Source organism: Diceros bicornis, chromosome 20, assembly GCF_020826845.1.
Source record: "Diceros bicornis minor isolate mBicDic1 chromosome 20, mDicBic1.mat.cur, whole genome shotgun sequence".
In the NCBI taxonomy this organism is placed as follows: Eukaryota; Metazoa; Chordata; class Mammalia; order Perissodactyla; family Rhinocerotidae; genus Diceros; species Diceros bicornis.
Window position 1 is genome coordinate 57862620 of NC_080759.1, and position 12821 is coordinate 57875440.

General features: G+C 43.3%; 1 protein-coding gene across 1 annotated transcript in view; it reads right to left on the bottom strand.

Annotated features, from left to right (window-relative positions):
* ICE1 (interactor of little elongation complex ELL subunit 1) overlaps positions 1–12821 on the bottom strand; it is a 61308-nt gene that overhangs the window by 13571 nt on the left and 34916 nt on the right. Inside the window, exons 13-15 of the mRNA XM_058564378.1 lie at positions 6711–11525; positions 5316–5484; positions 1962–2122 (exon numbers count right to left, since the gene is read on the bottom strand). Coding sequence (XP_058420361.1) covers positions 1962–2122; positions 5316–5484; positions 6711–11525 — 5145 coding nt within the window. The remainder of the gene's footprint in view (positions 1–1961; positions 2123–5315; positions 5485–6710; positions 11526–12821) is intronic.

Here is a 12821-nt window from a genome sequence, read left to right on the forward strand (position 1 = left end):
TAAAGCCCCAGTAGATAGTTGTATGTCACAGCTGCACATCCTTCTAGTTGCTCCACGTGGGACATGGTCCCAGCACGGCCGGAGAAGCGGTGCGTCGGTGCGCGCCCGGGATCCGAACCCGGGCCGCCAGCATCGGAGCGTGCGCACTCAACCACCAAGCCACGGGGCCGGCCTCTATGTAGTAGTCTTTGTGTGGACATAAATTTGACTTCTCTTGGATAAATACCTAGGAGTGGTTCTATAATTTTCTTTCTTTCTTGTATTATTTTTTTATTGGGTTTGTTATTAAAAGTGAACAGGGGGGCCAGCTCCGTGGTGTAGTGGTTAAGTTTGGCGTGCTTTGATGGACCAGGGTTTAGGGGTTCGGATCCTGGATGCGGACCTACCCCACTTGTCAGCCATGCTGTGGTGGCGTCCTACATACAAAACAGAGGAAAACTGGCACACGTTAGCTCACGGCTAATCTTCCTCAAGCCAAAAAAAAAAAAAAAAAATCAAACGGAGGTTTCAATCTTTTCTTATACCTGAAAAAGACTGGAATTACCTGGTTCTTTAAAGATTAGATAAAATTCTGGTGAAACCTATACGTACTTTTTGTATAGCAAATTTTTAATCATCTTTTCAACCTCTTTTATGATAATTGAAATCAACTAGTTTATTCAAGTGTTCCACCCCTAAAACCAATCTTGATCATTTTTATTTTGCTAAGAAATCATCCTAGGTTTCCAAATCTATTGCTACAGAGTTGCAGGTAGTCATCTTCTCATTCTTTATTCTTTATCTATTAGATACGACTTCTCATTCTGAAACCTTGAATATTTTTGCTTTTCCATTTTTTCATTAATCTGAATTATCTGTTTTGCTAGTATTTTTTAAAGGCAATGTTATTTTCTGTCTTTTTTTAATTCTCTACTTCATTATTACTACCTTTTAAATTATATTCCTTTTTCCTAGATTCCTTCTCACATTAATTTTTAAGATGATTATCAGCCAATTTTAGTATTTAATAACAAAGACATTTAAACTATTTAATGAGTATAAGTTTCCCAAAAACTAGAGATCTTTGGTGTGAAGGGTTTTCCTTTTCAATGACTTTTAAAAGATTGTGATGTTACTTTTGAGTTTCTATTTGTTCCACGACTGTGTATCTCAATCTCCAAGAAATTTTTAAGGAATTTTCAAATTATTTATGTCTAATTTTATTGAATTATTACCAGAGAATTTTGAGGGTAGAATCTTTACTTCTTAAAAATTAAGCTTTTCGTGTGGCCAAATTCATGACCAGTTTTTGTAAGTGTGCCATAGACATAAGAAAAAAATAAATATTCTTCATTCAAGTTTACTTGCTATATTATTGAGTTCTGCTATGTCTTTATTTTTGTCTATCAGATCTGTTGAATTCTGTAAGAGAGAATTTGTAAGTCTTGCACTATACAATTATGTGTCACTTAATGATGGGATACGTTCTGAAAAATGTGTCCTTAGGCAATTTCGTTGTTGTGCAAACATCACAGAGTGTACTTACACAAACCCAAATGGTATAGCCTGCTCCACACCTAGGCTATATGGTACCTCTCTGAGTACCTATTGTAGAAGCAAATAATTGTGGCTATATGTCACCTCTCTGAGTACCTATTGTAGAAGCAAATAATTTACATCTCCTCCGAGCCCTCTACACATAAATACACACATATGGATTTCATCAGTCATAAATTAGCACACAAAATAAAGTTTGTTAAATTAACACAATATATAGGTCTACAATTCTTCCCAGAATGTCTGATGCGTACCTAATGAACAAAACGCAAAAGCTTAGGCTAAAATGGCATTTTAAAAGATCTAATATGAAGTATAATATCTCTAAAATAACTATGAACTAATACAAAACTAAATACAAAATCAAATAACATTTATGGAAGATCTACAAGCATGGTATTACAAGAAATAAAAAAAAACCTCACCTTTTCCCAATTGAGAAAAGCTCTCAAACAGTTCAGAACCTCTCCTTTAGCACGCTGCCTGGCAACTAACTGCATGGCTTTATTAATCACCGATTGAGAGATAAACACATCATGCCACATATTTGCAATGAACAAAGTCAATTTTTCAGACTCTGGAAAGTCTATAAGAAAGAAAACAAGATAATAAACCTTTATGTCTGATCAAGTGAATAAATTACAAACTAAGAAGAAATTTCAGTAATTTCACTTGTGCCTTGCGAGGCCTCGTACAGCTGCGGTGAGATGGCCCAGACGAAGCTCTGGCCTCAGTTATTTCAAATCTGCTTCTCTTCCCCCACCTTTGGAAAACTTCCTTTAATTAGATTTGAAACATAATATGTGAGTATACCATTGTACATAATGAGCAGTAAACTCCAAAACACTAAAAGAAGGCAAACATCCTCTCTCCAGACTGCCCCAATACCAGAAACCTCCCATTTGGTAAGTGTCATTACAGGCCATTTTTTATGAATTTACAAGATTACATCTTACTTGCAGAACATGTAAAGCTTTTGATTTGAAGAGATATTTTTTATTTATTTATTTATTTTTTTGTGAGGAAGATCAGCCCTGAGCTAACATCTGTCAATCCTGCTCTTTTTTTGCTGAGGAAGACTGGCCCTGGGCTAACATCCATGCCCATCTTCCTCCACTTTATATGGGACGCTGCCACAACATGGCTTGACAAGCGGTGCGTCGGTGTGCGCCCGGGATCCAAACCGGCGAACCCCAGGCCACCGCAGCAGAGCTCGCGCACTTAACCGCCTGTGCCACCGGGCTGGTCCCTGAAGAGATATTTTTTATAAATTAAGGATGATAATCCTTTTGTTATAAATACTTTCTCCCACACTGTTGCATCTCTTTTGATTGTTTAATCAACTTAATCATGGTAGAGTTTACATAACAATAAAATACTCTTTGTAAGCAGACAGTTTGATGAACTCTGACAAATGAATACATCCATGTAACCCCCACCACAATCAATATAGAACATGCCCATCATCCCAAAAGCTCCCATGGTCTGAGTCTTTCCAGTGAATCACTTCACCCCAGATACAGACAACCCTGATCTGCTTACTGTCACTTTAGTGTGCCTTTTCTCAAATATTGTGAATGGATTCGTATGGTATGTACTCTTTTCTGTCTGGCTTCCTCACTCAGCATGTCTTTGCGATTCATCCATGCTGCTGCATGCACCAGTAGTCCATTCCTTTGTGTGGCCAAGTAGTGTTCAATTGCTTGATATATCATACTTGTTTTTCAATCACCTGCTGATGGACATTTGGTTCCAGTTAAGAGCTATTATGAATTAAGATGCTATGAATATCTGTGTACTAGTCTACGTGAGGATATGTTTCTATTTCTATCAGATAAGTACCTCTGGGTCATATGATAAATGAATGTTTTAATTTTATGAGAAACTGCCAAAGTGTTTTCCAATGTGGTTGTACCAGTTGACATGAAGATTTTTATCCTGTTTGGTGTGAAGCCACATCTTTCTAGTTTTCTCTGTTCTGGTTTATCTAATATTGCAATGTGTTTAAAGAGTGGGTAACTCAAAGCATAAACTCACTGTGCTATTTTGATCTGTTATTTTTAAAATCTCATGTTTATCTGGTAATGCCTCCTCCTATCTCAGGATTTCTTCACATGTTGTTCCCTCTGCCTCAAATTCTCTCCCTCACTTTTCTCTTATGTATTCTTCTGCATCTTCACATCTCAAGTTCAAAAGTCACTTTGACAAGGAAAGCTTTCCTGACCCCTCAGACTCTCTCAAATCCACGTTCCTCACCAAAATTCATTCATTCAACAGACACTTAATGATTGAGTACAAGGCATTTTTCTGGGGTGGGGATACAGTAGGAATAAGACAGTAACATTCCTGTCCTTACAGAGTATGCAACCTAGCGGAGGAGAGAGACAACAAACAAAAAGATTACGAATGTAATTAAAAAAAAAGGGGAGGAGGGATATAGAATGACTGAGGGAGTACGGGGGGTAACAGAGTGAGCCATAACAAGGTTGAGGGAAAAGGTTCCTGAGAGAAGCCTGTAACACAGGGGCCTGAGGTGAGAACGGGCTGGCCATGTCTGAGGAAGAACCAGAAATCTAGCATGTGCTGAGCAGAATCCGAGTCTCTCTCCTTTCTACAGCCCACCACTGAATAAACCCGATGTGTGCTTGTGTAATGTTACCATCGTGTAGTGGCCCCACTGGATGGCCGTATCCGCCTGGTTTCAGTCACCATCGAAGCCTTAACACTTAGCATGCAGTTGTAACTATGTGTTGAATAAATCGGTGACTGAAAGAGTAAATAAAGAAATGAAGAGCGCAACTGAAACAGAGAAGCGTCATTCACAACTCTAAAAGTGATGAATATATTCAATTATCCTGATTTATAAGCCCCATAAACATTATGATGATAAAAGATTATAAATATTTGCAATCCAGATAACTTTCTGATATAATATTAAATTGCATTTGTATACCATTTTACCTTTTTTATTTTATTCTTTTTTTTTGTGAGGAAGTTCAGCCCTGAGCTAACATCCATGTCAATTCTCCTCTTTTTGCTGAGGAAGACTGGCCCTGGGCTAACACCCGTGCCCATCTTCCTCTACTTTATATGGGACGCCGTCACAGCATGGCCTGACAAGCGGTGCGTTGGTGCGCACCTGGGATCTGAACCCGGGCTGCCAGCAGCAGAGCGCGTGCACTTAACCACTATGCCACGGGGCCGGCCCCTCCATTTTACCATTTTAAAATGTTTCCACTGATGATCTGATATGATGAAGAACGACTCCTAATCTGATCCCTTGGAAGAGCCTGACGAAGTGGCAGTAAAGGGAAGAGAATCCAAGGAAGGCACGGTCCCACCTCCCCCAGTTCTCTCTGATACTCCTCTTTGCATGAGCTTATGAACCCATCTTACAGCTTCTGCCCTTTCCAGCTAGTGCCACAGCAGTGTGGTTTGTCGCTGCCTTTAAAATCATTCCCTTCTCTGGTGCCAACTATACCTGATTCTAAAGTAGCTGCACAGGGAATAAACACATACGTGGGTGAGCAAGACCCTAGCATATCCAAGTGCAAATGCACGTGCCAGCCTAAGTGAGTTTTAAGTCAGACTCTCCTACTGAAAACCAGGCACACCTAGGTACAGCTAAGGCTATTCACGCCCTCCCGTAAATGCACAAACATAACACTATTTTAAAAGATACACAGCAATTGCTTAGCTGAAAAATACAGATCTAAGTATAAGGAGGTAAAAAAGCAATAACATATTTTCAACACAAAAATGCCACCATCTAAGCATACCTTCCTTAAGCAGGCTGTAGCAAAACAAGCGAGCTCTTTCCAAGTCTCCGAGCTGCCGACAGACACCCACATACACTCTGCAGAGGGCATGAATGTAACTGTGCTCCAGAGATGTCTTCTGAACTTTCAGTTCTGAGAGAACCGAGTGAAGCAAGCACTCTGCTAAATGCTGGATTGGAAAAAAATGAAAAGGCAATGTACAACAATATTTATCTTTAGCCTACTAAAAAATAGCTAAAAGCTACAAAATTAAGTATCAATTGGAAAAATAAAACGAGTGCTCCATCCCATCAGAAGGCAGAGGACCACTGTAACCATGGTGATGAGCTCAGCAGGGAACCATGAGGCTCTGGGAGATGAGAAATCCCACACCTGTCAGCTATCTGTGGTCAGCGGTGCTGCAGGTACCAGATGGCAAGTCTGAACATGCCTGGTCGCCTATTGTCACTACCACCATGCCAATAAATGATAATTTCTTGGTTTTGCTATGATAATCGGTGGGTGTGAGAGTGTGTATATGAAACCCATTCTAATTCTACTCCCATTCTCCTTTTCTAAACTCCAATGTACTCTCCACACATTTATACTGGTTAGGTCTTAAAATACTGGGTAATGTTTTTCTTACTCTACAAGAGGAGCATTAAATAATTTGATACATTCATTCATTTGAAAATAAACATCTTTTCAAAGTTCCATGTACTGCTCTTTATGCTTTCTGAAGGTAAGCGATCTAAGAAAAGTAAATATTTATACCATTATGGCTCCAAGGATGTGCAGATAACCAATAAAGTATGATCCATCGAGCACTGGAAATCATCTACACAAAGTATCAACATGGACATTGAGAAAACATAAACCTATAAAAGCCCTAATAAACCATGTATGTAAACCTGCACAACCCGCCGCCTCCTTTCCCCCATCTTGAAACTAAGTATCTGTTCTCCTTTGATTTGTGACATACATTGACAAGGGAGAGGCGAAACCCACATGAAAGACTCTCAAACTCTCAAAACACTTAAATGTGTATATAATACCATTCACAGAAAAGGCTCTATTACGTGATAATAATTTGATGCTTTGAAGCAAATCATTTTGAGCTTTTAACATGCCAGAATCAATGGGAAATGTGCAATTTTAGTCCTGAGAGATACTTTTCTTTCCTTAAAATTTTAAGTTACTTGATGAATACAAATTATCAAATTGCCAGTGTCTTACCACATCTCAAATGCATAAGATGCTGGCTAGAAATAAAGTGTAGGTTATAATGTTTATATGGATAACTGTCAATCTCTGAAACAAAACTTCCATTTAGGGTCATCCACCTTTCTGCTGACAGACAGCCTGTCCTGAAGGACATGCAATTCTTAGTGCACTTAGAGAAAAGTAGCCACATACCTTCTTTGTTGTGCTAAATTCATAAACAACTTCTTTCTCTTGATCTCTCATTACAGGCTTTTTGGAGATATTTCCCACATATACGTGACTACGAATGACGGGTAAAAGATCAAAAGATGACTCTGAGATCTTCTTCAGTGCAACAGCTATGGCTTTATCGTGGGACTCCACAGTGTCTTTGGCGTTTACAGGCAACTGTGAAACTGTGTTTACAGTCGGAACAGAACTTCTTTCCTGCTGTGTCGTTACAACTTCAGCTGGAGGGAGATTCCTGTGGAGGGTCCTGTTGACTCCTTTTGTGGGGGTGCTCCCGGTTTCTGGTTTTGGGGACCCGCTGTCCAGGCGCAATCTTTTAGCACTCCTCAACGTAGACACTGACAACGTCCTTTTCCCACTTGAATCCTGTTGAGCCCCTGAATCTCTTGACTTCTCTTGGTTACAGTCACCACCAGAGTTGCTACCTGTTTTAACAAAGGCGGTTGATGTTGACGTGATTGTTTTGAATCCTGTTATAGCGCTGACAGGCCCTGGTAAATGCTTACAGTCAGCAGGCCGACTTCGAGTAAGCTGAATATTCCCTTTGAGGATGTTGAGGGTGCGGGCCCTGGCAGATAACTCTGGGTACATGGTGTCAAGGATTTTAACGGAATTCTCCTGGGGCCCTGCCACAGCAGTATGGGTTGATGCAAAGGGGGGGAGGCGGCCAGGCACGGGAAGCGCATGCTTTGGGGTTGCAGCACAAAACTGCAAAGGAGATGACAATATCCTCTCACCTGCTGGTGCAGCGGACGGGGACGGAGATGTGCACGGAAGAGAGGAGCGCCCCGGATCTTCTGGTAAAGGCGACATCATAGGAGGCACTGGGATTTCACACAACGGAGAGATCTGGCCAACAGGAGAGGTGGGTGAGGAGGGACTGGAACTTGATATCAGAGGAGAAACTGGTTGTGAAGTCCTTGGAGGCGTAGCTATCAAAGGAGCAAGCAAGGGGGGCAGAGGAGGCCCCACCTCCTGCCGTATCTTACTCAGCGTGTCAGCAGAACAATCTGTAGGAGTAGATGTGTCAGCGTTGGCTAGAATGGTCTGAGTTTGATTTCTCTGCGTTTTTGCGTTACCTCTTTCCCCTGAAAATGACTGAGAAACTTCACTCTGATTTGTTTCAACTCGGCTAGATGCTAAAGTCTTTACCAGTTTGTTTGATTGATCCTTGTTTGAAACCTTTGATCGATTCTTATATTTGCCAAATGGCTCTAGCTTCGAGTTATAGTAAGTGTGATCAGATGCAACAATCGGAGACTCAAAGTTTTGATCATATATTTGAGAACTAATCCTCACGCTAGGTTTAACAGGTCTATTTCGTAAACGACTTTTATCAAAGTTGGTACTCTGACCACTGCTTGAAATGTCCTCTTGGGTACACGCAAGGTTACTGCCACACTGGGGCTCCTCAAATGGAGGGCCAGGGTGACTGGTCTCTGGGGACTTCTCCAAAGAAGTAACTGAAATGCAACCAGCTCCCTGCCCTCCTCCACCCGGGGAAACAGGCACGTCTCCTGGAGCACCACACAGTATAACCTGGTCCACGTTTGGCATGAGAGCTACCCCATTTATGATGGTCCAGTTGTCTCCATTCTCAATGACTAGCTTTTGATCCTTATTTATCAGCACATTTATAACTTCGGAGGTCACTGTAGCTATCTGACACTGAAACGTCGCTTCCGCCTCACAATCAGCACTGTGTGTGGCTGTCTGTCCTGCCCCTGAGTCGGAGCAGCAGGGCGAGGGCTCTGCTGGTTCCGACATGCCCTCTTCCCCACTGTCCATCGGCTTGCTCGCATCCAAGTTACCCTCAGGTCTGCCTTCAGTGTTTTCATTATTGGATCTACCACTAGAGGGGGAACTGCCCTGGGCGTCCAAGCAGGCTGCTGGTGGGGGTGCATCTGAAGCAGCCGATGAGGAGCCAGCTGTTTCCTGAGGTGGGACTTGTTCTTTTACATCTTCCCTTGTCATGCTGTCATGGACATCTAAGAGCAGTAAATTACCAGCATCTTCTCCATTGGAGTCATCATGGTTGGTCTGAAGTTCCTGTCCAATCTTGGTGAGCACCTCAGACAGGGTTTCCAAAGAACACTGCGTGAGCTGACTCGTGTCCCTTAAAGGACAATCATCTTCCTCTGATTCCATCCACTCTTCGGAGGTTTCCAGTGTTTCTTCTTCACAGAGTAGCTTTCTGTACTTTTCTCCTAATATTTCACTTTGCCTTAAGTCTTTGTTCTTGTCTTTATTTAGGGTTCCTTTGCTAGAACATTCTGAAACAGAGTCCCCTGAACTATAATCTCTTAACTGACAACTTTCAAGAAACATAACGACCTCTGATGTGGAAAGTGTGTCTATCTCAGAAAAAGTACTAATGTTAAAATCCTGCAGAGCCGAGGTCAGATACCCCACCTCTATGGAAGGTCTGGTCTCAGCCGCACCAGCATCCACAGCTCCTGCATCTTTTCCAGAGGCATCCGCAGCGCCTTGCTGTCCATTCCCCATCACAGCTTCAGGCTCATTTTCGCCCTCACTGCAGCTAGGTGCCTCACTCTCCTCTACCTCAGTGTCGCCACCCGCTGCCTCCCGAATGCCCGTGTAACAATACAGATTACCAGGAAGGCTACTCTGGGGGACAGCACGTGTCTCTTCATCTTTTCTGCCAGTCACTGATGAAAAAGCAGGCCCCGTGGTGCCCGAAACTTCAGAAGCACTGCCAGGAGTTTGAGATGGCAGCTCCAGAGGCTCCTTTGGGCTTTGCTGTGCACTAGGAGAGTCCTCTGAAATGGCCAGGGCCTCACCACCAGATCCGACTGTGTCGCCACAGGACATTTCCTCAACAGGAAAACCTCCTGACACTGGCACTTCTGTGCCTGGAAGAAGTTTATCCGCATTGACCCCAGTCAAGGCCGGATTTGTGGCATGAAGACAGGGACCCTTCTGGACCTCATCGTGCACTGCAGCTTCTGTCACAACTTCTCGGTTTTGGATCGGGACGTTGTCAGAAGAGAAAGATAATTTACCGTTTGTGGAACAAGAATCTTCTACTGGTAAAGAACCACTTGGAGAATCAAAATCCAATTTTCTCCAAGAGGTGGGAACCTCTGGTGAAGCCCTTTTTGCAGCAGCCACCTCTTTGGTTTTCCATGTTGTGTCCTCTCTTTCCCCACCACATCTTCCTATAGATGACTCGTGACCTGTCCCATTATCCATATTTTCTGTAGCTAAGGCAGGCTCATTCCTATGTGGTCTCAAGTGTCCCGATCTAGCACTTGTCACCGTTTCAGGTCTGGCCTGCTTGGTGATAACTGACACTTGGTTAGGTAACAATGACGCAGCAGCCTTGAGTTCCACAGCGTTATTACTTCCTCCAGCAAGTTCAGGCGTGGATGTGGATCCTCTGTTTTCTAAGGACAGCGTTGCCTGTTGTAACTGATAGTTGGCCTTTTGTTCATGTTCTGATTTAGCTCTCAGCCTTTCTTCGCCACCTCTCCTTAACAGATCACTATGGTGCCATGACGTGCTTTTAACAAAACCAAAACCACTCTTGATCAAGCCAGACCGAGACTCCACTAATGATGTGAAATCTGACTGACTTAGGGTGAGCTCAATTCTTGGATCTTGACTTGCACATTGTCCATCTTTTGTAGCTTTCATAAATATTGACTGAGGAAGTGAACAGACTTTGGTGATGCCTTTTACAATTTTTGTACATTCTACCTCACTGCCACTCTGACTGTTAAAATTAGATGCTCCCGATATAGGGCTCAAAGCACGGAAGCTACTCTCCAGATCTTTTTCTCCTGTAGAACACTCCGGTGGCTCAGACTGCAGATATAACCTGTGTAAAGTTTTAGCTTGCAACTTTTGTTCTGAATGCAGTTCAGCTGGGATGACTTTAGTAGGAACACGTGTATGATTACCATACTCAAACCCAGAGGAAGACTGGGGATTACTGCAGACAGACAAGGCTTCTGAGGTAGACGAGGAAGAAAGCTGGGCTTCAACATCAAGCCCTGGTCCCTCCATTGCGTGACCTGCATCATCTTCTGATTCAGGTGATTCTCCTGAAATGAACCCTTGCATATTGTCTCTTTCCTTTTCCGATCCTCCAGACAGTCCCTGAAAATGGTCAGAAACTGATACGTGACCTAACTCAGAAGTGGCTTCATTAGCTAGTGTGCACCTAGTAAAGTCTGATGTGGGTGATCCTACCACTGTGGATGACGGGGGTCTTCCTTCGTGTTCCATGAGCTCATTTAAGGGCATCTTGACGAGGGGAGAGCGGCACGCGGCTGGCGTCGTGGGGGCCGCCCCCCTCTCCTGCGCCAGGCTGCCAGACAACTTCCCAACACTCACACTCCTGCTGGGCTTGCCAAGTGTGCTCTCAGTCTGCACTGGCTTACCCACCTCCCTAACCTCTCTCTGGCTTTTTGCCTCATCTAAAATGCCTCTTTTTCTATCATTCATGAATTCAGATGCCACCGCCCAGTGTTTCTCATGAGCGAAGGAGTATGTGGCTGAAGGTTCTCTCAGTGTTGCTCTAACTGTCCCGAACCCAACAGCCGTCACTTCATTCACTTCAAATGTGCTTAGAGTTTGGGTGGCTTCATGTGACTTGAGCGTCTCCTCCCGGGTACCACTTTCTTCAGTTTTCCTAGGTGAGCCAAAACAACCCTGTGATTCAGGTGTTTCATCTTCTGACACAGACTTGGCAGAATTTCTATGCTGGGCCGAGTCATTATCACTGGAATCTGTATACTCTCCAAAGTAGGTTTCCTTAAAAATAAATGAGTTATACTAGTTAGTTAATTAAACACTAATTCAACCAACTAAACATAACTATCAATTAAATGCATTGGGAAAAAAAAAAAAACTTGCTTTCTGAAGAATCCTTTAAAACACATCTGAGAAAAGGGTAGTTTCTTTGTAATTTCTATTAATGGGTGAGTCTCAACTACAATGTTAGGGGTACAACATTTTGTCGCCCTTTCCTTAAAGACGCCCATCTCTCCCCAGAGTTCCCTCACTAGGCTGCTTCTCCCATAACAGAGATCCTTCCAAGTTCTCCTCCACACACATTTTGGGGTAAGGTTTGGTCTCCTAACTTCTAAACATTCCTACTTCTCAACTCTTACTTCCCCATTTTCTGGTAAAGGGTTCCGACTCGAGATGCACAACCCTCTCTTTCCCTCTACCTCCAAGTCACTCCTCCACGTGTGTCTGACTCCAGCACGGGAGGCGCCTGCTCCACACCAAGCCTGGCCATCCCTCCAGCTGACATCTTGTAGACAGATTTTGCCACACATTTCCTCACGCCTCATGCCGCATCTTGGATGTTATCAACCAGACCTGTTTCCCCCCTTCAACAGCTTATGCACCGACGACTCTCCCTCCTGCACAGTCCTGTTCTCCATATCTGCTCCAGATACCCTGTGTGACCCCCAACCAGCCCCCACCTGTCTGTGTTAACTGCCCCTATCATGTGGCCCACCAGGCAGGCTAACTCATCAACTGCCTTACCTCCCCGTTGTGTAAGGGAAATGGTGGACTGGTAAAGAGCAACAACTGCTGACATAAACTTACTCCTACTATAAAAATTCTTTCCTCCCTTGAACTCTAGAGTACCATCATCTCCTGGTTGTCTCCACCGCCCTAACACTTGTTTTCAACTTCCTTTCCTCTTCCTCCTCTTCTACCTCATCATGTATGGATTTGATAGTTCCCCAGGATCCTGTCTGGGACCCCATCCTCTTCCGCACACTCTTACTGAATTACATGACACAGTCCCAGGGTTTCTGCTGCACCCCAATTCTGATGCGTCCTAAACACGTGTGTCCCACCACAGCCTCCCTCCAAGAACATGCCCGTGGATCTAAAATGCATACTGCATATATCCCCTTAGAAACCTCATGCACACCTCATATCTGACATTTTACACATTATCTTCCCACCCACTAAGGTTTCTTCTTACATTTGTTATTTTCCACCACCCTTGCCTCCTCTACGTCCCCTAACAACCACACTGAACACCTCACCAAACGCTGCTTACTCGACCTCATAATGCCTTTCAAA